Source organism: Bolinopsis microptera, chromosome 8 (assembly GCF_026151205.1).
Source record: "Bolinopsis microptera isolate Bmic1 chromosome 8, MBARI_Bmic_1.0, whole genome shotgun sequence".
In the NCBI taxonomy this organism is placed as follows: domain Eukaryota; kingdom Metazoa; phylum Ctenophora; class Tentaculata; order Lobata; family Bolinopsidae; genus Bolinopsis; species Bolinopsis microptera.
In genome coordinates, this window is record NC_087079.1 from 15,126,222 (window position 1) to 15,151,029 (window position 24,808).

The following is a 24,808-nucleotide window of genomic DNA, read 5'->3' on the forward strand; positions in this document are numbered from 1 at the left end:
TAGCCTTGAATATGAGGTACATTTGTTGGCCTTTTTAGATGTATCATATAATGTAAAATTGTAATTATCATCGACGGATATTTTGGACTGATAGAACTGATTTTGAGGTAGTCAAGATCTAACAAAGGGTATTAGATACATCAGTTGTATGTTTATGAACACTCAAGTTAAACTAGAAGTTGTTAACAGAAAATCAATAAATTAAGCTAATAAACAATCAAACAAACAAAATAAAAATCATCCACAAAAATCTGTCTTTATATCGTAAACCCAAAGTTTAAAGTAATCAATAAAAAGCAATCATGATCATTAATAAATCATACTTCATCTGGAAATACTAATCCATTCTCGCTCAATACCCTCATCAAATCCTCGTATCTACTTTGCAGTTCTTTATACTTTTCTTCATCATCATTTTTATCACAACTTTCACTCAACTCCTTATGCTTTTTATTCAAATCATGGTATTCATTCCCACATTCCTCGAGATCTTTAAATTCCTTTCTCATAGTCAAACACCCAACTCTCTCCAGTATCTCCCTTCTCTCCACTCTTAACCCCTCCTCAGTTAACAAATTATGTTGAAACTCCTGAGTAGATCTAGCAAAATCCCCCTGCTCACCCTCCGGTAAAGCACTGTACACATCACTGAACACATCGTGACAAAACAGAGGAGATTGTAACGTTATGTTATAGTGACAAGTATCTGGTTCCGTCACGCTGGTTACACGTGTTTGTTTCCCGCACGTGTGGTGAAGAAGCGCGATGCGCGGGATTGTCTTGGTGTCTTTTGTGCACGTGTCACCGTCCGTGTAGTGACCGTGGGTTAGGGTGGAGTAGAGAGAGTCGTAGCTCCAGTGTGACCAAATACCTGGAATTTAGTTTTCTAAGAATAGATTATGGTTTGTAGCTATAGTAAACTAAATACCCATTTGCATTAGTAGTCGGATCCCAACCGTTCTAAAAGGCTATCTCGTTAGCTTTTCGTGTTAAAAGCGATTTCTCAACGTTTATCACCTCTCTAGATGATTCTTAAAACATTTGGACACTATTGCATTTTTGAAAAAAATGCAATAGTGGCGTTTTCGGCCACACCCTTTTTCAGGGTTTCGCGGTCAGTCGAATTTTTGTATTTCAGCCCAGGAAGGTCTTAAAGACTATTCCGATACACCAAAATGTGCCTAATAGCCATATTTATATACAACTTATGAAGCAACATATACCTTAAAATGCTTCGTTTCGGAAATATGGCCGAAAAACGGTTTTTGGCTTGATGCAGTTCATAATTTCCGTGATTTTTGGCATTTCCGCCTAGGAAGGTCGTAGAGACTATTCCGATACACCAAAATGTACATAATGGCCACATTGATATACAACTTATGAAGCAACATATACCCTAAAAGGCTTATTTTCGGAAATATGGCTGAAAAACGGATTTTTGCCGAGCGAAAAATGACAATATTCACAAATGGGCTATTGGACTGTTAACTAGAAAGGTCTTAAAGACTCATGAGCAACATTTGTCACAAGATGTAAGATGACTCACTTTGTGTCCAGAAACTCCTACAAAAATTGGAGAATGATCTAGGTACTTTATTGGGCATCTCTCTTAATGGGCCAAGCCAGCAGCATATTTGTGTCTTACGAAAGGGCAATTTTTCAAAATTACGGTTTCTTAAGGTCAAAGGGTCGGCTGCTAACAGCAAATTGTTCGCAATTGCCGACTCATGCACCTCATATAGTTATACTGAAAAACGCTCACTTTAGGAGTCATCAGTAAATAAGTTTAACTACTGCATGATTTGTGAAAACTCCAACAATTAATTTTCATTGGCACCATGATTTAAATAGAATGTGTGCCAAACCAAAATTCAACTTCAAACTTTTTATTTATTCTTGCCATGAAACCATGATATATGTACCAAGAATACCGGGCCTAAAATAAATCGGCACTGAATCCGGGCCAGACTGTTGCTTGACCGCTGACCAGTACCCCACTTTATAATTATGATTGATTTCGCTGCCTCGACCAATATTGGTCTGTAATCCCTGGATTGAGATCTCAGATCTGTTGGCTGCAGTTAAATTTAGCTAATTTCCTATAATACCGCAGTGGTTTGGTTCCCACTTCAGAATGACCACATATTCTTTTTTTCAGTCGCATAGATTTTCCCATCGTATGATAATGATATTGCGTGTCATTCCCTCGTTTTTTAATCAAGTGGTGACTGGCTAGTTCACTAGTTCTTCTATTATTATAGTTGTGAGCTGCCTCAGGATCTTATCTGGGGCATGGGCTATATATATATATATATCCTCGAACATCAACAAGTAGGTACAGTATGCCATCTGCAAAGCAAGTTCAACTCTAAAATATAAAACACGGCGGAGGTATAAGACCCAACGTATGTGTACTGACTTTTGGCCCACCCTGTATAATAGAAGGTCTCGAGATGCTGATTTAGCTATTGAGGTTTCACATGTGAAATTTTTCCAGCTTTGGGTAAAGTGGACTTTAGAGCTGGGAGGGGATCAAAATCTGAACGATCTCTTACTTATGGGACACTACGGATCTCGGGCCTAATAGCTGGTTTATAATGAGAGGCTGGAGTCTGGACCTAGGCCTAGATGGTCAACGTGAGGATAGCTTGAGGATTTAGGATGCTATGCCTGCCTTTCATGGGGTTTTGTAACCCCGAAAGCTGGTATATCTCATCTCACTTAACCTTGGTTACATCCCGTGCATGTTTAATCCCTGTTTAATTTAACTCCTGTTTAATTCCCGTGCTGTTTCGAATACCTTACTCGGGATTATTATGACCGGGATAAAGTGGTGGGTTTAGGGTAATTTCGCCATATTTTTCCCGAACCACATTTTCACCGGTCGTTAATAAACCCGCCTACTCAGCTTTTAGGGTTCCCAAGGGGTATGGGTGCTCATATTTTAATCGTTGTCTTATATTCACTAAAGAAGACTATTGGGACACTTGTTGTAGGTTTTTCGACTTCATTTGGCTAAAATTGCAAAAAATTCACCTTTTTGCCCAATTCTTGTCATATATCCTTATTGTCAAATTTGATTTAAATAGGCCAATTTTTAATTTCTTAGGTATTGACTATCTCTACATAATGAAATAGGACTCAAAGTAAAAGTAACAGTTAAATTAAAACTTGAATTAATTAAAACTGATGAAAGGGATGATCCAGATGAAGATAACGAAGATGATTACAACTTATTGGAAGACTAAACAGCTCTCCCTTTATCTTAATATCGATCTGGTTGTTACGCTTCAAATGTTAAAAATTATTTTCCATCTAGTTTGATTAACCACGAGTCATTATTTCTGTCTACTTTCTACATCTGAGACAAAATTTTTGAATCTAAAATTGAAAGGTTGGACACCGGTAAAATGGCGACCGGGAAATTGTGGTGGGTTTTGAGCAATTTCGCCATATTTTTCCCGATCCATATTTTAACCGGTCGTTAATAAACCCGTCGTAATAATCCCGAGTAAGGTATATAATTAGATTTAAAGGTCCAATATCAAGCAAAAAAGTCTGATCTCCGGTACTGATGTTACACTTACTTGATTTCCAACGTGAGGATCTCCGAAGTTCGATCTTAAAGTTGGATCTCAGAGCCAAAAAGAGGAACCTAAGCCTTGGTTCCTCTCTTTGAGACTCAAACAGGAAATTCGGTGTTATCAACTCAAACTCGGATTCGTAGCACAATTGAAAAACCAAAGATTAAAAATCTTAATGAATTTCCCGACATCCTTAAATTAATATCAGGTCGTATTTTGTTCAGTGGCCCAAACTCCAGTAGGTTACAAGACTTAAGTTCAAGTCGAGGAACACTTTGATTCAGCATGATCCTTGACTAGTTGGATTTTTCCCATACCATGCAGTTGTTATCTACTAATCACTCCTAAACTGAACGTTTTAGAGTCGAATCTCGAACCCTGCCATTCGGCCAAGAAATCTTAATCTGAAGTAATTCCAGAATTACAGTTCTAATGTTCTAGTACTAATGTATTAGTGCCCTAGATAAGATGTCGAGGCAGCTGTAACAACAAAAGAGACAGCCAGTAACCAATTGATAAAAAACGAGGGAATGACACACATTATCAATTATCATACGATGGGAAAATATATGCGAACCAAACCACTGCACTGCGGTATTACTATTATGGTAAATGAGCTAAATTAAACTGCAGCCAACAGATCTCAATCCAGGGATTACAGACCAATATAATTGGTCGAGGCAGTGAAGTCAATTATAATTATAAAGTGGGGTACTGGTCAGTGGTCAAGCAACAGTCTGGCCCGGATCCAGTGCCAAATTATTTTAGGTCCGGTATTCTTAGTATATATCATGGTTTCATGGAATCAGGAAATAAATCAAAAGTTGAATTCTGGTCATTACATTTTGGCTAAATTGGTGCCAATGAAAATTAATTGTTGGAGTTTTCACAAATCATGCAGTAGTTAAACTTATTTACTGATGACTCCTAAAGTGAGCGTTTTTCAGTATAACTATATGAGGTGCATGAGTCGGCAATTGCGAACAATTTGCTGTTAGCAGCCGACCCTTTGACCTTAAGAAACCGTAATTTTGAAAAATTGCCCTTTCGTAAGACACAAATATGCTGCTGGCTTGGCCCATTAAAGCATTAAGAGAGATGCCCAATAAAGTACCTAGATCATTCTCCAATTTTTGTAGGAGTTTCTGGACACAAAGTGAGTCATCTTAAATCTTGTGACAAATGCTCATGAGTCTTTAAGACCTTTCTAGTTAACAGTCAAATAGCCCATTTGTGGATATTGTTATTTTCGCTCGGCAAAAATCCGTTTTTCAGCCATATTTCCGAAAATAAGCCTTTTAGGGTATATGTTGCTTCATAAGTTGTATATCAATGTGGCCATTATGTACATTTTGGTGTATCGGAATAGTCTCTACGACCTTCCTAGGCGGAAATGCCAAAAATCACGGAAATTATGAACTGCGTCAAGCCAAAAACCGTTTTTCGGCCATATTTCCGAAACGAAGCATTTTAAGGTATATGTTGCTTCATAAGTTGTATATAAATATGGCTATTAGGCACATTTTGGTGTATCGGAATAGTCTTTAAGACCTTCCTGGACTGAAATACAAAAATTCGACTGACCGCAAAACCCTGAAAAAGGGTATGGCCGAAAACGCCACTATTGCATTTTTTTCAAAAATGCAATAGTGTCAAAATGTTTTGAGAATCATCTAGAGAGGTGATAACCGTTGAGAAATCGCTTTTAACACGAAAAGCTAACGAGATTCCGTTTCGTCTCTGACTATAGTCATTACAGCCTATTGTTGTTTTGTTAAAGCAACACATTATGTTAGGCGCTAATGGATTTTTCGATACAATCGTGATCTGAGGATTATCAGGAATGTGCCCTCCTAACTCACATACCTAAGATGCCGTGGTAAGCGTTCCACTTCAGAGCTACTTCATGTTGGGTTATATTGTGAAAAGGACACACTGCATACTTGTACTCAGCTACCTGAAAGAGAATTTAAAATAAGTAAATGCAAGGTAAACTTGATTACCTTACTCGGGATTATTACGACGGGTTTATTAACGACCGGTTAAAATATGTTTCGGGAAAAATATGGCGACATTGCTCAAAACCCACCACATTTTCCCGGTCGCCATTTTACCGGTGTCCAACCTTTCAATTTTAGATTCAAAAATTTTTTCTCAGATGTAAATTTCCTTATTAGAGATAAGCAAGTTTAGAAATTTTCGCATTGCTAAAAGTAAAACTTGTGAAACAAGTCGAATTATCAATAAGTGTTGAAAGTAGACAGAAATAATGACTCGTGGTTAATCAAACTAGATGGAAAATAATTTTTAACATTTGAAGCGTAACAACCAGATCGATATTAAGATAAAGGGAGAGCTGTTCAGTCTTCCAATAAGTTGTAATCATCTTCGTTATCTTCATCTGGATCATCCCTTTCATCAGTTTTAATTAATTCAAGTTTTAATTTAACTGTTACTTTTACTTTGAGTCCTATTTCATTATGTAGAGATAGTCAATACCTAAGAAATTAAAAATTGGCCTATTTAAATCAAATTTGACAATAAGGATATATGACAAGAATTGGGCAAAAAGGTGAATTTTTTGCAATTTTAGCCAAATGAAGTCGAAAAACCTACAACAAGTGTCCCAATAGTCTTCTTTAGTGAATATAAGACAACGATTAAAATATGAGCACCCATACCCCTTGGGAACCCTAAAAGCTGAGTAGGCGGGTTTATTAACGACCGGTGAAAATGTGGTTCGGGAAAAATATGGCAAAATCTTACTATATATAAAGCGAGACGATATATATATATATATCTGTGCCATTTTACTGACACCACGGCATCGACTTTAACGCAACTTTCTGCAAAAACCGTAAAAGATATACAACTGAAACTTTTTTGGCTGGGTCAAATGCTTTAATATCCTCCAAATCAGCATGAAAAAATAAAAAATTGGCCGAGGAATAATGATTTTAGAGCCGAAAATTTGGACCCCCAAGTGGTGTCAAAAACGCCAATTAAATAGGTAATAATTATTTCAGTATCTTGAGTCTTGACACCGTTTAGGGCTATATTTCACGGGTTCCTGCTAGTTACCCTAAACCCACCACTTTATCCCGGTCATAATAATCCCGAGTAAGGTAAATTATTTTCCTAATTACATTATTTTCCTGTACTACTAATGAATACTGGATGCTACAAAAACATCGCGTGTAAAATAACGTGCAAAATTAAATGAAAACAGTCCGAATAGTTTAACAAACCTCAATATCATAACACTTCCCCAGGATCTGAGAAAGGGCAGGATGTGCACACAGAGCCGCTGGGTCACGTGACGCTGTCAATTTGCTGGCTCCACCTCTAAAGTTCCCGAGTTGTCCTGAATAAATACCAATTCAACCTTTTGTCTGTAATACACGTACATTTACAAGTACTTATACGTACACTGTACATTAACAATGTAAATATTCAGGGTGGAGAAATGGGTGACATAAGTCAAGATACTTCTAACAACTAGAATGGTAGTACGTATAACGTAATTTAAAATCAATTACGTATTATAAAGTACGTATTTGAAATTAATCTTAATAATCACTAAAACCTACCTTGACCAATTTGTGAGTGAGACTCTACTACTTTAACGTTAATTTTAACACCATAGCACGGTGTAGTTGCAAGTAAAATCAACATCACCCATATTAGCATTAATAACTGATGAAAGTTTATAAGTTAAGCGGATTTTAATTGCACAACTTTATATAATTTATATTTTTGTAAATTAGCATTACTGTTACTCGAACAGCCTAATTTAAAACATTTTGTAAACATTGTGATAATTTGAAATGGCGGATAAAAATCTTTCTGATTACTTTATTTTCTGTGAGAAGTCAATAAATACAGATTGCTATAAAAAAAAGAAAAGTGAACGACTAAATTCTCTCTCAATCTAACCTAAAATTCAAATACCATCGAAAACAATAAATAAACACATTACAATAGTTTAATTCGTTGTGTTAACTCAGGGTCAAGGGCTAGGCCACTTAGCAATACGAATTAAACTATGAAACAGCTTTATTTCTCTTGAGTACTCTCAGGAGGGTCACCACTCAAAAATAACTGATTTACTGCTTTTCTGTCCAGTCCAAACTACACACACGGTCACATGTTATTTTGTCTTAATTAAAGAGAACTTCATACTCCCCTACATTAACTCTTCTTAAACAACTTAATCCTCTTCTTGCCAAGTTCATGGTGTAACCAAGCAGCTAAAGTCAGTAAAACTAAGCTACCTTGCTGATGAGTAGCTGCCAGCCAGGTTGGCACGTGTAACAGTAACGTACTGACACCCAAGCCTACCTGTACCCACCCCATACCCATGAGAGCGTGCACAGCTATCCCCGCTCTGCTGGGTAACACCAGAGGTCGGGACATTATCCAGACAGCGCAGATACCGAGGAGGAGGGAGTGACCCAGGAACCTGTGGTCAAACTGGACTGTGGTGGTGTTCTCGAAGAAGTTCTTCCAGGCCGGGGTGAAAACAATCAGATCGGTGGGTATCCATCTGTCCGCGAACTTTGGGTAGGAGTTATAAACAAGTCCGGCGTCCAGTCCTGCTACAAACGCACCAGAGATAGCAGTGAGGAATGCGAGACCAGCAACCCCGCCACTCCATCTCCGGAGAGCTTGTAGTGCTGGTGACATGGAGTGTTCTACAGGAAGTAGGATCTCCATTGAGGTCTTGAACATGCTGAGGTAGAGGAGGAAGGCGGACCCGAGGTGGGAGGCTAGCCGGTATTGGGACACTCTGAGGAGGAGGAGGAGGTTAGTAAATTAGTAAACTAATTAAGGGGAGTTGGTTAATTAGTTAGTAAACTTAAGCTCATTAATAAGGCTTATCATAAAATTTCTACTAGAACGTTTTAAGTTCAGATAAAAATGTGTATTTAACATAGATTTCACTTCAAGCTTTTAAACAACAACAAATAGGCTCACCTAGGAATGTCAGTGCTCTCAGGATGATCCTCAAGTCCACTCTTCACCATATACCACCCCAAGAATCCCTGGAATGTGACCAGACCACTAAACCCAACTAATCTCAACTTCAGATTGGTACTGATCCAGGGTCGCGTAAGTAGAGCTAGAGTTGGGAACACGACACACGTGCCAATAACACGTCCCAGGTGACGGTGTCCCCACTCCATATACCAGATAAACTTAAACTCTCTCAACGTCATCCCGCTGTTCACCACATCGTATTTCCACTGAGGAGAAGCTTTGTACTTGTCAAACTCAACATTCCATTCTTCAGCATTTCGTGGGGCTCGTCTCCCGGCAAACTTCCAATCAGTCATGGAGAGTCCTGATTCAGTCAGACGTGTGACGCCTCCCACGCTGACAGTTGTAGCGACCAGCCCGCAGCATCCTAACAACCAGTAGCCTACAAGTCTAGATTTCTGGTCGATTGTAAGTGAGTTGTAAAACCGTCCGGGTGTTGTGGCGAGAGAGACTATGTTGTGTTTAGTGAAGTATTGAGTTAGTGTTTTTGGGGAGAGTTTAGGTTTTGATGAGGAGTAGAGTTGACGACGGCATATTGAGTAGACAGTCTGATTAGCGACTCTGATACCCCCAGCACATGACAACATCATGTCATTCCCTGCAAAGTAGTGATAACTGATGTTAATGATAGTCAAATATCATAATGCAATGTAATTAAATCTGAATGGAATCAATTTCATACAATCAAAATTTAATCCGTATTTCTTTTTTTGAGACTTATCCTTTTTAAGGCATCATGTAACCTCCAGGCTCGACAAACCCCGAAAAACCCCGACATATCCCGACAAACCCCGACAAACGGGGTTTGTCGAGGGGTTTTGCCTCGGGCCCACCGGCTACATGAGGCCTTCTTGTATAGTGTTTTTCCACGTAAAGCTTGATGACTCCGTCTCGGCTTTTTGTTGGGAGACTCAAAAAAAAAAAAAAAAAAAAAAGCCTCCAGGCTCGACAAACCGGAAACCCCGTCAAACCCCGTCAAACCCTGACAAACCCCGACAAACCCCGACAAACCCCGACAAACCCTGACAAATCCCGACAAACCCCGACGTGTCAAGATATGTCGTATCATGTCAGGCCCACCGGCTACATGATGCCTTTTTTATCGACCGCATTTTTATTTTTATTTGGTATTTACAGTTTCAGGATTCCAATAAAGACAACATTAACATATTATAAAATCAAAATGATTGATGAAAATAACATCATTCAAAAATAAACTTTTAATAACCCTGGATGTCTGAAATAACGAAAAAAATTAATCTTATCATACTTAATATTAAATTATTTATTGAAACAAAACACAAGCTGCTGAGTATCAAACTTATTGCCCATTCTTAGTTCTTACTGATACATAACGCAAACGGATATAAAAGCATTGATGACATTGATAGCAATTAAAACTGTTGAAAATAGCTGTATTACAAAAGAAAAGTTACCAATTATACTTGAAGATACTCGGTAACCGCTCTGACCAATAACAAACTCAAGAAAAGCGTCTAACATATGCTGCCCATCGAGATAAAACGCCGGGACAGCATTGAAAATAGCAAGTGCTCCGGACAGAGATACAATATAAATCATAAAGATCTCAATACAGTTGGGCACCTCCGCCCAGAACCACCTCGAGGAGTAATCAGAGAGATGTATAGTATAGTACAAGTGAGAGGGGTCCCCTATAAACAGTGCAGTCTCCTCTGAGGACGAGTGTATGAGTTGCAGGAGATACCCCTCACTTGTGTGCGGTTTATAACAGTGTCCTGCACTACAGTCTGAATCTGTACTGCAGGTTAGTTGATCTAGTACACGTCGGGCGTGGAGACATTGTGAGTCTAGCGTGCTGTTGAAGCAAACACTTTTAGGTGATGTCACCCCTTCTTGGCAGCAGTCTGTGTTTGATTTCAGGTCTGATAAGATGGAACTGTCTGCACAGTTTCCCATGAGTTGAGTTTTATCGTACGTTTTCCACAGACACTGTCCCCATGTAACTTTATCGATCACAGGACAGTCATTGACAGTGTAGATCTTAGTTCCAGAGTAAACTTGGTTAAATAGAGCTGTACCGTGATCAACTGATGTGACGGTGACTGCATGTTCCTTCGTGTAACCAAGGAAGAAAAGTGTGAAAGGTAGAGAAGTCCATATAACATAAGCTCCAACCATCATAATACAGTTATGCCAAACTCCCGCGCAAAATATCCTCAGTCTCTGGAAGGCGTCACAACATTTCAGTGACTCCGTGTTTAGATCTACAAAAGCAGCTGGGTATATCAGGAACATGAACAAACCGGCCCCATACATGGACACACCCTCCCTGGCTGCAGCTAGAGCGTGACCATACTCGTGGAATATTCCAGAAACAAGAAGAGTTAAAAGATAAGGGACTATCTGGCTGTTGGGTAAGTTGACACCAGGGACAACTGGTGTGAGAATCTTACTTGAGTCTTCTGTATCTTTAACGAATGAAACCACGAAAGTGTACATTAGAATGAAGATGGAGGAGAACATTGCGATAATCCCGAAATACGCCCCACAAGTAAACCACAAAGCTATCTTAGAGCTGTACCGCCGGACGAACCCTTCCATTATTGTTGAGTTAAAGCGTTTTGTGTGCCATTGCAGTTGCACAAATTTGATGAATATGCCGTTTCTGGAGAGGTAAAAGTTATACTTCTCTCCTAGTAGCTTGGTAAGGAGGATGTGAATGAGGTTGACGAGGAACCAGAAGGCAGATACCCTGAACACAAGCTGTAGAATTTGAGACATGTTCAAAACAAAGAAGGAAAATAAAAGCTGATGGTTCAAGAACTGCCGCTACAGCTCACTCTCGGTAAAGATCTCCATCGACATAAATCTGAAAGTTATATTGTCTTGTGATCAGTGATACTATTTAAGGTGATAAACGTACGATTTAGTTTTTTAAATCTATGCTACGTTATGTAAGGTGCTTAATTAATAAGGTCGTTAATAAGGTGCACACAGTAAGCCCATGTTTGATTACTCCTTGGATAACACAGCGAGACTTATGATATTTTCCTTAACCGGGGTCTGTTGAAATAAGTCTAATTTGCGTGTAATTGTGTAATTAGAGAACGATATAATATTTAGTAGTTGCTAATTACAAACTTTGACCGGCCTCTCAGTGTCATAGCAACGCGAACGACTGCTATTTATTTATTTAGAAACGATCGAAGAAGGGAAAAGGGTAGGAATTAAAATTTAATTAGTTCTAGAATAAACAAGTTACAAGTTATGTATAATTTTATTCCTATCGTTATTTTCAGTGTGTTAGTTAACATTAATATTTGTTCCATTTGTGTACTCAACAACAGCAATTTTAATTCTGTAATATGAATAGGATTTCACTATGCATGTTTCAATTGTTAAGCTACTCTAGTACAAATTATAAATGATATTTCCAATAAAATTGTTTAATAAAAAATAATAATGAAAACATAAAAAGCATACAGTCAGGCAGCCAGGATTTCATGCAAACATTTTAACAATAATATAAGAGACGGTTAATAACTCGATCCCATTAAAGCTCTGCAGGTTCATAAAATATCTCTAATGAGCTGTATAAAAATGAGATTTATAAAAATAGCAACAAAAGTCAGCGATAAGCAAGTGAACATAATACTGCAGATGTCTTGGAATATCAGTGGGCGTTAATACTATCTAGAAATATAGACCTTTTCGCCTTTAACAACTGCTCAACAACTACTTAACAATAAGACCTACTCTTTAACTGGATGTTTTTTCTTCCGGTGTGTGGCAAGACTGGAAGTTTGAGTGGATGCGTAGTTACAATCAGGACACTTAAAGGGTTTCTCGCCAGTGTGGATTCTCTGGTGTTTATTTAGATCCCCCTTAGAAGCCGCTGCATATTCACAGTCTGAACATTGAAATGGTTTTTCGCCAGTGTGACTCCTCGTGTGGATTACAAGAGTACATTTCATAACCGTGGCATAGTCACAACCAGGTTCGGAACATTTGAAAGTTTTCTTTGGTTTTTCTCCATTACCATGTTTGTTTCTTCGATGAAAGATAACGGAAGATCTTTGAGCACCAGCATAGGGGCAATCTGGGCATTTAAAAGGCTTTTCACCGGTATGTGTCCTACGATGAACTACAAGAGCAGCATTTTGGACACAAGTATACGGACACTCCTCACACTTTAACGGTTTTTCTGCCCAATGTATCTTTTCATGTAAATTTAAGCTTGATTTGGACACAGTAGCATAAGAACATTCTTTGCACTTTAATGGTTTAACTCCAGTGTGGTGACTTTGATGGAAGCCAAGATGCCTTTTGGTAGAGGAAGCAAAGGAACAAAGCTTGCATTTAAACGGCTTTTCTCCAGAGTGTCTGGTTTCATGTCGAACAAGGAGTGATTTAAATGCAGCCACGTATGGACATACTGCACACTTAAATGGTTTTGGTAGCTCGTGATTCTCAGTCTTCTTATGAGCGGCTAAAGCAGCCTTCTTTAAAGTTCTGAAAGGACATCGAGGACATTTGTGTTGTTTTGTGTTGGAGTGTCGGGATTGGTGGAGGACCAGAACTGATTTGGAGGTAGTACTATATTTGCACATTTTACATTTGAATGGTCTTTCTCCTGTGTGCCTCCTCCGGTGAATTATAAAAAGCTGATTTCTGTATGTAGCGTACGGACAATCAGGACATTTGTACTGTTTACCCCGACTAATGTGACATAGCTGATGGTTTTTTAAAGCAGCTGTGTCACCAACAAATGAACATTCAGTGTCACTGTGTTTATTTCTGTGCCTGTTTAGAGACGCTATGTCGGCAGAAGCATAAGGACAACATGGACATTTGAATGGCTTTACAGTTAAGTGTATATTTGTATGACGAGCAAGAGTAGATCTACGTTTGGTGGCATATGAACAGGTAGGGCATTTAAAAGGTTTATCATTGTTAGTCGAGTGAGTTTGTCGGTGCCTCCTAAGGTTGTGCCTGGAACGTCCAACATAGGAACATTCTGAACAGGGAAACAGTGTTTCACCAGTGTGTGTATTCTGATGAATTTTTATATAATCTTTTCTTGCTGTAGTAAAAGGACAGTATTCGCATTTGAACGGTTTGATACCAGAATGAGTAGCTAGATGACAAACCAGCAATGACTTACGATCACTAGAGTAGGAACAATCTGGACATTTAAATAGTTTCTCGTGGATTTTTTGGTGCTCTTCGAAAGTGGATTTGTCAAGAGTGGTAAAAGGACACAGCAAACATTTCAGTTTTTGACGTTGACGTTCATGTGCCTTCATGTGGTTAACAAGACCAACTTTTAAAGAGAACAACTTGCCACACTCTGAACATTTGAAAGGTTTTTCATCAAAGTGACGACTTCTCATGTGACTAGAAAGCCCTGCCTTGTACTTTGAAGAAAACCCGCACTTCTGACAATTGTGTATTTTTCTGCCTTTGTGTACTTTCTTCCAGTGATTATCTAAATCAGCTTTACTGATTGTTGTAAATGAACATTCTGAGCATTGTTTCAAGGTATGGGTATTTTCGTGCAGTACCAAGTCTGCTTCTGAGTAACATAAGTATGAACAACTGTGACATCTAAGTGCTTCCAACGAATGATTCTCCTGGGTTGCACTAGGGGCTGTTATATGAGCTGGAATAATTGAAGATAGTGGAAAGGCCAAACATTCTTCCAGATTTGATAAATTGTTAACATTATTCGGATTTTGGCCAGCCCATGGATCCTCAATGAATTCGTAGCAAGTGTCTTCATTTTCAGTTTTGATATCTTCAAGTTCAGACTTCAGTTCCATCTCTATTGTGCCGGCTGAAGAGCAGAGTTCATCATCTTCAACATTCTGCTCCATCATTAAGGGAAAGCCAAGAAACGTTCGCAGTAATTTCCAGGAGAAATTTACATTTCCTGGAATGTGAAAAAGTAAGTATAAATTATTAATTGAATTAAGGATTGATTAAGTACATTCTCATGGTAAAGCGAAGGAAATGGTTCTAACGGTGCCCTTTTTCTAGTTCAAAACTGAGAAACATGTTGACTACAGAGCACAAAGGCAATATAAACTAGCAACGAAACATAAAGCGTCTTTTAAAAAAATGCCCCCACTGTGTACGTGGACCCTACAGGATCTGATTAGAAATATTATTCTTCTTCCTAGTTAGCAGAGAGCGGTAAATACTAAACACCCTGAATTACTACACAATGGAACCCTACTAAGACGTTAATGAACTTTTAAGTTCTAATATGTCATTATAGTGAAGATGACCACAAGATTGTTTACTTATCTACATTACTAGTGTAAACCGTGCCTACGGCTGGGACTTCACTATAATTGCAGTTGAATTGCAAAAGTATAAACGGTGCATAAGTATGAACTCGCTCAGTTGAAACCTGCCGCATTAGAGTAAATCTAATTCTGAGTGCCAAACACGTATCCAATGGTAATGGCTCCACTGCCAAATTGCCTAATTATGTACAAAGCTGTAATTAGGGGAGCCGTTTTCTTGAATAAGCCGTTCGGAAATTACACACGTGACACGTACACAAGCACAGATTTATTGGGATAACTGGTAATACTTAATAGGCTCCACTGCCAAATAGCCTAATTACGTACAAAGCTGTAATTATGGTAGCTGTTAATGGGGGAGAGAGAGAGAGAGAGAGAGAGAGAGAGAGAGAGAGAGAGAGAGAGAGAGAAAAGGAAAAGAGAGAGAGAGAGAGACTAAATAGAGATATATTTATATATATCTTAAACAATAATCTCAAGATGTGTGTGTGTCTGTACCTGTCTGTCTGTCTGTCTGTCTGTCTGTCTGTCTGTCTGTCTGTCTGTCTGTCTGTCTGTCTGTCTGTCTGTCTGTCTGTCTGTCTGTCTGTCTGTCTGTCTGTCTGTGGGAAATTTCTAAACGGTTTAATCAAGAAAACGGTAAGAGTTACGTTGCTGGTTTTTTCGGTATAGTGCCGAGAAAACTCTGACGAAGCCAAATGATACAGGTTTTTTAAATCGGTCGGTGGTAAGGGGTTTAATAATTCATCTTTTGTGACCCAAATGTGATACTAAAGTGTGTGTGTGTGTGTACTCTCTAACTCTCGCTATCTCTCTCCCCTCATAATAAATTTGCTATATAATTAGGTAATTTGGCAGGGGACCTCAAGATTAAAGATTGCCTATCAAGTATTAAGGTATTACTATTAGATATGTGAGGGGCACTCAGAATTAAATTATCGTATGTTTGGGATGCGCGAGTTCATACTTTCGCACCGTTTTCACTACGAGAATGTAATGCGTGTTTTCGATTATAATAGGCAGGTATATACTTTTGCATTTCAACTGCGATAGAGGGAGAGAGACAGAGAGAGAGACAGAGAGATAGAGAGAGAGAGACAGAGAGAGAGAAAGAGAGAGACAGAGAGAGAGGAAGAGAGAGAGAGAGGGGGAGAGAGAGAGAGAGAGAGAGAGAGAGAGAGAGAGAGAGAGAAAGAGAGAGAGAAAGAGAGAGAGAGAGAGAGAGAGAAAGAAAAAGAGAGAGAGAGAGAGAGAGAGAGAGAGAGAGAGAGAGAGAGAGAGAGAGAGAGAGAGAGAGAGAGAGAGAGAGAGAGAGAGAGAGAGTGAGAGAGTCTGAGGGGGAGAACAAGTGCGACACTTTAGTATCATATTTGGGGTACAAAACCATCAATTAAGCAATTAGACCACTTACCACCGGCCGATTAAAAAAAATTGTTTATTTGCTTCGTCGAAGTTTTGTCGAAACTTTACCAAAAACCAGTCCCATAACTCTAACCGTTTTCTTGATTAAGCCGTTCGGAAATTACACACGTACACACCCACAGATTTATTGGGATTATTAGTATAGATAGTAAAGATATACCAGATGTACATTGTACAATGTATAATGGGCAACGGCCCAGCAACCAGTTGGCGATCAAATTACTGTTACTGATTGAATTTAGCTTCCTATTTGTCATTTGTTAGCTGAAATCAGATCAGGCTTAGTTATGCTGGATGTAGCTGAGGTTCAAGAAAGAGAGAGAGGGTCGGGTCATACTTATATAATATACAACTAAGACAATAGATTAAGCTGAATTATTTACTTTCGCACGTACTGATTTTACTGCTGAGAGTAATGTCTACACTAGATATTTGTACTCTCAACTCTTAATCATCTAAACGAATTATAAATCAAGAGGCTTGCATATAATGAACATATTGACACGGGTGCAGAGTTGAGTCTGTACGGAACCTAGTAGTTTCAGATCCTTGTTTAACTTGCCGTACATCAAAGTCATCCACTACTTTAGCCCGGCGAGGCACATAACTCCCTCTACAACTCCATGACAAATGTTTCATATATACTAGCCGAGTTCACAAGAATATATCCTTGTGTTTGAGAAGAGCTCGTTAGAACTGCTTCCTTTCCCTTCAGTATCCCACAGTCTCTCGAGTTTCGTAACTGCCAGAGAACTCTCTTAAACAATTACTAGACTCGGTGATTATAAATCAAGAGGCTTGCATATAATGAACATATTGACACGGGTGCAGAGTTGAGTCTGTACGGAACCTAGTAGTTTCAGATCCTTGTTTAACTTGCCGTACAGCAAGGTCATCCACTACTTTAGCCCGGCGAGGCACATAACTCCCTCTATGACCATATTTATTATCATATTCCACAGAATCCTATACAGTATAACCCTATAACTGTCCAGTTTAAAGGAACACATAAAATCAAAAAGCTCGTGATTATAAAGACTGGATAAAAACTCAGAAATAGCAATGTGATTGCTGATTGGTGTATTCGCCATCGTTTCAGTGGTTATCTTATCCATGTATTACTTAGATCCACTATGTAGCTGGTAATCGTGAAATATTAAATCTGCCTGACTTGCGTCGTGTGATACATTTAACGGTACATTTAACGGTACAGTGAACAGTACAGTGTACCATATAGTTCACCATATAACGGTAAAGTGAACAGTACAGTGTACCATATAGTTCACCATATATAATAGTGAACGTTGTGTATTATCTAGTGTACGGTGAAATGTACACGATGATCCCTAGTTATAAGCGTGAAACGTTTTCAAATATGTTTTCCAAAGTTTTACAATTAATGTCGCCATTATTTTAAAAGAACAATAAGAAAACTACAACGTAAATCTAGTGATATAAGATTGGATGACATGATTTACAAGTTTGATAACAAATAATGAATTTAATTCATGATCTTCAATACTCAATACTCAATAAACATATTATACAAATACAAATACAACTTAAATTCATGCACAGCTTATCAAATTCGAATAAAAAAGGAATGAAGAAACGTTATTACATCAAAAAATCGGATTGTGCATCAATGTACATAGAAACCTGATCCCTCGAAAAAGTTGCGAAAAACGAGATATTCTGTTAAAGAGCTGCTTGTTTAAACAATAAAACTATCTGAGCTTCAGATGACTGAAATGTTATTCAACCACACGATCCGACCTACTAAAGGCGGGGTGCAACACCTAACCCTGCCAATCCCGCTAATCCCGCCAAATCCCGCCAAATCCCGCGTAATCCCGCCAAATCCCGCGTAATCCCGCGTAATCCCGTCAAATCCCGTGTAATCCCGCCAAATCCCGCGTAATCCCGCCAAATCCCGCCAAATTCCACGTAATCCCGCCAAATTCCACGTAATCCCGCCGATAAAAATAAAGTTAATTTTTTTTATGTCACAAATTTTACTCATCAAAGCATAAATACGAAACTCGATCGGTTTTTAACAATACGAAATGGTTTTGTTAATAACCAAATTTTGCACTTTAGTTTTCGTAAATGGCATAGATAGAAGTTTCCATACTTCGACAGGAAAACATTAGTTGCTCATTTGGTAAAGGCCACATTTATATTGGATCCCTGAAATATTCCTACAGAGTAGTTGAGTAGTTGAGTAGTTGCAGTAGCGGACCTTTCAAAGTTCATCTTGAAAGGAGATATCGATTGCAAGTATTGCCACCAGATTTTCAAAACCGGAAGTTTACTAAGATGTATTATCATTGAACTGATTACAAAAGATGATCATAATTGAAAAAAGAGGAGGAGGAGGAGGAGGAGGACTAAGGAGGAGGACTGAGGAGGAGGGGGAGGACTGAGGAGGAGGACTGAGGAGGACTGATGAGGAGGAGAAGGAGGTGGATGAAGAGAACTGAGGAGGAGGAGAAGGAGGACTGAGGAGGACTGGTGAGGAGAAGGAGGCGGACTGAGGAGGAGGAGAAGGACTAAAGAGGAGGAGGACCCAGGAGGAGGATAACTGAGGAGAAGGACCGATGAGGAGGAGGACAGAGGAGGAGGAGGAGAAGGACTGAGGAGGAGAAGGAGGACCCAGGAGGAGGACCCAGGAGGAGGACCCAGGAGGAGGAGCAGGAGGAGGAGCAGGAGGAGGACTGAGGATGAGGATGAGGATGAGGGTGGCTGGGGGAGGACTGAGGAGGAGGAGGAAACCTGAGTAGGAGGTGTAAGATGAGAAGGACTGAGGAGGAGGAGGAGGACTGAGGAGAAAGATGAGGAGGAGGACTGACGAGAAAGATGAGGAAGAGGACTGAAGAGGGAGACTGAGGAGGAGGAGGGGAGGCGGAGAAGGACTGAGGAGGATGACTGATGAGGAATGATGAGGAGAAGGAGGTGGATGAGGAGGATGAGGAGGACTAAGGAGAAGGAGGAGAAGAAAGAGGACTGGTAGAAAGGATTGATGAGGAGGAGGAGGAGGACTGAGGAGGATGACTGAGGATGAGGACTGAGGAGGAGGATGAGGTGGAGGATGAGGACTGAGGATGAGGACTGAGGAGGAGGAGGAGGACTGAGGAGGATGGCTAAGGAGGATGACTGAGAGGGAGGAGGAGGAGGAGTAAAACTGAGGAATACTAAGAAGAAGGAGGAGGAGAACTGAGGAGGAGGACTGAAGAGGGGGACTGAGGAAGAGGAGGGGAGGCGGAGGAGGATTGAGGAGGATGACTGATGACTGGTGAGGAGGGGAAGGAGGTGGATGAGGAGGATGAGGAGGACTAAGGAGGAGGAGAAAGAGGACTGGTGAAGGGGATTGATGAGGATGAGGAGGAGGACTGATAAGGAGGAGGAGGAGGAGGACTGAGGAGGAGGGGAAGGAGGTGGATAAGGAGGATGAGGAGGATGAGGAGGACTAAGGAGAAGGAGAAGGAGGACTGGTGAAGAGGATTGATGAGGAGGAGGAGGACTGATGAGGAGGAGGACTGAGGAGGACTGAGAAGGAGGAGGACTGAGGAGAACTGAGGAGGAGGAGGACTGAATAGGTGGAGGAGGGGGACTGGGGGAGGACTGAGGAGGAGGACTAAGGAGAACGATGAGGAGGGGGACTGAGGAGGAGGGGAAGGAGGTGGATGAGGAGGATGAGGAGGACTGAGGAGGAGGAGGACTGAAGAGTAGGAGTAGGAGGATGACTGAGGAGGGGAGGAGGAAGAGGACAAAGGAGGATCAGGATGACCCAGGAAGAGGACCCAGGAGGAGGAGGAGGACTGAGGAGGAGGAGGAGGAGGACTGAGAAGGAGGAGGACTGAGGAGAACTGAGGAGGAGGAGGACTAAGGAGAAATATGAGGAGGACTGACGAGGAAGATGAGGACTGAGGAGGAGGAGGACTGAGGAGGATGGCTGAGGAGGATGACTGAGAGGGAGGAGGAGGAGTAAAACTGAGGAGGACTGAGGAGAAGTCTCAGAAGAACTGAGGGGGAGGAGGACTAAGGAGAAATATGAGGAGGACTGACGAGGAAGATGAGGACTGAGGAGGAGGAGGACTGAGGAGGATGGCTGAGGAGGATGACTGAGAGGGAGGAGTAAAACTGAGGAGGACTGAGGAGAAGGAGGATAAGGACTGAGGAGAACTGAGGAGTAGGACTGAAGGAGGAGGAGGGGAGGCGGAGGAGGACTGAGGAGGATGACTGATGAGGAATGATGAGGAGGGGAAGGAGGTGGATGAGGAGGATGAGGAGGACTAAGGAGAAGGAGGAGGACAAGGAGGACTGGTGAAGAGGATTGATGAGGAAGAGGAGGAGGTGGACTGAAGAGGAGGAGATGACTGAGGAGGGGAGGAGGAAGAGGACTGAGGAGGATCTGGATGACCCAGGAGGATGACCCAGGAGGAGGACTGAGGAGGATGACTGAGGAGGAGGAGGACTGAGGAGGAGGAGGACTCAGAAGGAGGACTGAGGAGTACTGAGGAGGAGGAGGACTAAATATGAGGAGGAGGAGGGGGACTGGAGGAGGACTGAGGAGGGGGACTGAGGAGGACTGAGGAGGAGGATGAGGACTGAGGAGGAGGAGGAGGACTGAGGAGGACTGAGGGGGATGGCTGAGGAGGATGGCTGAGAGGGAGGAGGAGGAGGAGTAAAACTGAGGAGGACTGAGGAGAAGGAGGATGAGGACTGAGGAGGAGGACTGAAGAGGAGGACTGAGGAGGAGGAGGGGAGGCGGAGGAGGACGACTGATGAGGAATGATGAGGAGGGGGAGGAGGCGGATGAGGAGGATGAGGAGGACTAAGGAGAAGGAGGAGGAGAAGGAGAAGGAGGACTGGTGAAGAGGATTGATGAGGAGGAGGACCGAGAAGGAGGAGGACTGAGGAGAACTGAGGAGGAGGAGGAGGACTGAATAGGAGGAGGGGGACTGGGGGAGGACTGAGGAGGAGGACTGAGGACTGAAGAGGGGGAGGATGAAAAGGAGGGGAGGAGGAAGAAGACTGAGGAGGATCAGGATGACCCAGGAGGAGGACCCAGGAGGAGGACCCAGGAGGAGGACCCAGGAGGACTGAGGAGGATGACTGGGGAGGAGGAGGACTGAGGAGGAGGACTGAGGAGGACTGAGAAGGAGGAGGACTGAGGAGAACTGAGGAGGAGGAGGAGGACTGAATAGGAGGAGGAGGGGGACTGGGGGAGGACTGAGGAGGAGGACTAAGGAGAACGACGAGGAGGAGGACTGAGGACTGAAGAGGAGGAGGATGAAAAGGAGGAGGACTGATGAGGAGGGGGAGGAGGAGGAGGGGAGGAGGACTGAGGAGGATGGCTGAGGAGGTTGACTGAGGAGGAGGACTGACAGGGAGGAGGAGGAGGAGGAAGACTGAGGAAGAGGAGGAGGTAAAGGACTGAAGAGGAGAAAGAGGAGGAGGAGGACCCAGGAGGAGGACCCAGGAGGAGGACCCAGGAGGAGGACCCAGGAGGAGGACCCAGGAGGAGGACCCAGGAGGGGGAAGAGGAGGAGGAGGAGGAGGAGGAGGAGGACTGAGGAGGAGGACTGAGGAGGATGGCTGAGGAGGTTGACTGAGGAGGAGGACTGACAGGGAGGAGGAGGAGGAGGAAGACTGAGGAGGAGGAGGAGGTAAAGGACTGAAGAGGAGAAAGAGGAGGAGGAGGAGGAGGACTTAGGAGAACGATGAGGAGGAGGACTGAGGAGGAGGATTGAGGACTGAAGAGGAGGAGGATGAAAAGGAGGACTGAGGAGGAGGGGGAGGAGGAGGAGGGGAGGAGGAGGACTGAGGAGGAGGAATGAGGAGGACTGAGGAGGATGGCTGAGGAGGTTGACTGAGGAGGAGGACTGGCAGGGAGGAGGAAGACTGAGGAAGAGGAGGAGGTAAAGAACTGAAGAGGAGAAGGAGGAGGAGGACCCAGGAGGAGGATCCAGGAGGAGGACCCAGGAGGAGGACCCAGGAGGACCCAGGAGGAGGACCCAGGAGGAGGACTGAGGAGGAGGAAGAGGAGGAAGAGGAGGAGGAGAAGGAGGAAGAGGAGGAGGAGGAAGCATCTAAATGTTATTTCCATTTTTGTTATTTTTTGTCCGTTTTTGTCCGCTCTATTTTTTGTCTGTTTTGAAAATATAGGGTACCGAACGGACAAAAAACATGAGCCTAACATAGCCTGCATGAAGCAAATTTACATAGCATAAGATGAATTATTGAACGGTATGAACTACAGTCGTTCTAGCATTACAGTTTGAAATAACGTATCTAACGCTTTTAATAACACAACTGACGCTTTGAATCTTTGAATAACATAACCCAAGTGAGAGCTTGAAGTAGATCGCAGGGCAATTAGATTTAAAGAACGGTTACAAGTCTTTATGATCTGATAATTTGGTAACAACGCTTTTCTTCTTTGTTACTGAACTAAAAGCAACGTCGGTGAATCATCACAAAACCCTCTGGGTAGCTGCTGTTGAAGATAGCTTGGAAAATAACGGCTCAGTTCCGAGATTTCCGAGGGTCAAGATCAGGCGAAGAGCATTGTGCCACTGTTGCAAAGAATGGTATTATGTTTATACGTGAATTTTGAGCCTCCAAAGATTATTTGGATTTTTGTCGTTGGAATAAAACAACCAAAATTTTACATTTTCAAAAATTTGAGAAAAATTATACCTTTCGTCCGATTCCGCTAATCCCGCCAAATCCCGCGAAATCCCGCGTAATCCTGCGTAATCCCGCGTTATCCCGCCAAATCCCGCGTAATTCCGCGTAATCCCGCCTAATCACGCCTAATTGCGGGGTTAGACGGAAATTGGCGGAGTTATGTGCTGCACCCCGCCTTACTAACAAACCATGACCGCTATTACCTGTTTCTAGCAGCCTGGCAAGGTCTACGAGCTATCACTCTCATGGTTTTAGTCCCCAAACATTTCCTGGCCGCCAAGGACTCTTCTGTGCACAAAAACAACTGTCCTCTGGAGGGATCACCGTGAGATAACACCTGGTGACGACGCAGTCCTGATTTACACTTGAAAGCTTTATTACAACCGTCGGTTTCACATTTGAAGAGTTTACTGTGTGGTAACCCGATTATTGATGGCGACGAAGATTCCCATACTTTACTCTCTAAAGTGGGAGAATCAGGAAAACCAGCGAACTGTTTCCAATGGAGAGCACATGTTTTACAAATCCGGACAGGTTCAGTAACCGGTCCCCAAGAAAACCAACAGCCTCGCACTTTGGGGACTTTCCCACAACCAGGACATTTGCTGGATGTTGTTTCACTTCCAGTCAGGGCGGGCAACACCCAGTCTGTTACAGCTACCTCGATATCTTTCAACTCTCCTTGATCTGAACAGTAGTCATTTTTCCATTGTTTGTACCCACTAGTCCCTTTCCACTGGTAATAAAAACTAATGATACTCTGCCAAGATTTCCAGGGTAAAAACTCTTGCCTTATGTAATTGAACTGCTTGCCGTATTTGTACAAACATCTTTCAAATATCAACACCTCATCCCGAGTCCACGAATCAATATCATCTGATGTTAAACTGTCGTCCTGTACTATTGATAGCCCTGCTGTTTTCATATCATAATTTTCTCTGTTAAGAATTTCCATAGCACCAAACAAATGAACGTCTCTGTGAACTTGCATGGGTCTAGTTTTAGGGTTTGTTTTTGCGAGGTTTTTATAGGCTTGCACTGACCGAACCGCACAGCTTAACTGTGAATAAGTTTTATCAGAGCATTTTTCAGGATCCCAAATGAACTGATCGTCCTCTACATCAGTAGAGCTACCTCCCCCCTCGCAATCAGGAAGCTCAGCTTGATAAGCACTTCCTATCATTATAGAACCTTTATCTTCGTGTACCTCTTGATTCGAGACATCGTAGGCCAGAAGAAAGAAAAACTTGTTCTCATTGGTAAGCACATCCATGGGAGAGTCCACCATTGTCAGGAGGAAAACGTAACATTTACCTCGGATCATATCGGGTGATATGATAACATTCTCCTTGGAAACAAACAAGTTCCTCTGCAGCAACTTATAATGTAGTTTAACATAATCAGGATTATAAGTAGCTTCCTCCGCAATATCCCAATCAAACTCCTCGTTGTGAAGGAAGCTGTCCGTGTACTTATCAGCAATGACCAGCAAATCTCCTGACACGTGACGTCTCCGGAAGAACAGTTTTACTTTAATCTGAATATCTGAGTTGGACTGTTTCTGTATTTCCTCTATCTTGCATATCCAGTAAGGCTCTCGAGTACAGTGGAGGTCTGCGAAGACGTAGTCCCCAATTTTGAACTTGTCAGTGGGTCCCACAGTGGGAACCGGCTCCATTGTTAGTGACACGTGATAGGGTCACGTGATAGGTTCTGTCTCAATACATCACAATCTGAGAGGAAATAATTGTGAGAAAGGGAGGTAAATTGAAA

General features: G+C 41.8%; 4 protein-coding genes across 5 annotated transcripts; all 4 read right to left on the reverse strand.

The window, feature by feature from the left end:
• Positions 1–4: 4 nt before the first annotated feature.
• LOC134819436 (N-acetylglucosamine-1-phosphotransferase subunit gamma-like) lies at positions 5–7,290 on the reverse strand. The gene is made up of 4 exons (XM_063829383.1): positions 7,175–7,290; positions 6,833–6,948; positions 5,451–5,541; positions 5–871 (listed from the first exon to the last, which is right to left on the reverse strand). Exons 1-4 carry the CDS (start codon positions 7,272–7,274, stop codon positions 318–320), a joined length of 861 nt encoding a protein of 286 aa, XP_063685453.1. The 5' UTR covers positions 7,275–7,290; the 3' UTR covers positions 5–317.
• A 184-nt stretch (positions 7,291–7,474) lies between these two features.
• Positions 7,475–9,223, reverse strand: LOC134819434 (cytochrome c oxidase assembly protein COX15 homolog). The gene is made up of 2 exons (XM_063829382.1): positions 8,562–9,223; positions 7,475–8,373 (listed from the first exon to the last, which is right to left on the reverse strand). Exons 1-2 carry the CDS (start codon positions 9,212–9,214, stop codon positions 7,776–7,778), a joined length of 1,251 nt encoding a protein of 416 aa, XP_063685452.1. The 5' UTR covers positions 9,215–9,223; the 3' UTR covers positions 7,475–7,775.
• A 571-nt stretch (positions 9,224–9,794) lies between these two features.
• On the reverse strand, positions 9,795–14,539 carry LOC134819484 (membrane-bound transcription factor site-2 protease-like). The gene has a single exon (XM_063829439.1). It carries the CDS (start codon positions 11,385–11,387, stop codon positions 9,966–9,968), a length of 1,422 nt encoding a protein of 473 aa, XP_063685509.1. The 5' UTR covers positions 11,388–14,539; the 3' UTR covers positions 9,795–9,965.
• A 3,241-nt stretch (positions 14,540–17,780) lies between these two features.
• Positions 17,781–24,770, reverse strand: LOC134819157 (metastasis-associated protein MTA3-like). Of its 2 annotated transcripts, none has more exons than XM_063828940.1 (2): positions 23,216–24,770; positions 17,781–18,138 (listed from the first exon to the last, which is right to left on the reverse strand). In XM_063828940.1, the coding sequence occupies exon 1, from the start codon at positions 24,711–24,713 to the stop codon at positions 23,235–23,237; it is 1,479 nt and encodes a 492-aa protein (XP_063685010.1). In that variant the 5' UTR covers positions 24,714–24,770; the 3' UTR covers positions 17,781–18,138; positions 23,216–23,234. The 2 variants fall into 2 exon arrangements, with proteins under 2 accessions (XP_063685010.1, XP_063685011.1); XM_063828941.1 differs by having other exon boundaries at positions 17,781–18,118; positions 23,220–24,747.
• Positions 24,771–24,808: the final 38 nt, after the last annotated feature.

What these genes read in the sequence shown, in the direction of transcription:
- LOC134819436 (XM_063829383.1), bottom strand. Translation starts at nt 7,274, where the DNA reads ATGCTAATATGGGTGATGTTGATTTTACTTGCAACTACACCGTGCTAT. An exon ending in TCACTCACAAATTGGTCAAG is followed by an intron (nt 6,949 to 7,174) that starts GTAGGTTTTAGT and finishes GTATTTATTCAG; the next exon opens with GACAACTCGGGAACTTTAGA. An exon ending in CGCTTACCACGGCATCTTAG is followed by an intron (nt 872 to 5,450) that starts GTATGTGAGTTA and finishes ACTAAATTCCAG; the next exon opens with GTATTTGGTCACACTGGAGC.
- LOC134819484 (XM_063829439.1), bottom strand. Translation starts at nt 11,387, where the DNA reads ATGTCTCAAATTCTACAGCTTGTGTTCAGGGTATCTGCCTTCTGGTTC.
- LOC134819434 (XM_063829382.1), bottom strand. Translation starts at nt 9,214, where the DNA reads ATGATGTTGTCATGTGCTGGGGGTATCAGAGTCGCTAATCAGACTGTC. An exon ending in GAGAGCACTGACATTCCTAG is followed by an intron (nt 8,374 to 8,561) that starts GTGAGCCTATTT and finishes CCTCCTCCTCAG; the next exon opens with AGTGTCCCAATACCGGCTAG.
- LOC134819157 (XM_063828940.1), bottom strand. Translation starts at nt 24,713, where the DNA reads ATGGAGCCGGTTCCCACTGTGGGACCCACTGACAAGTTCAAAATTGGG.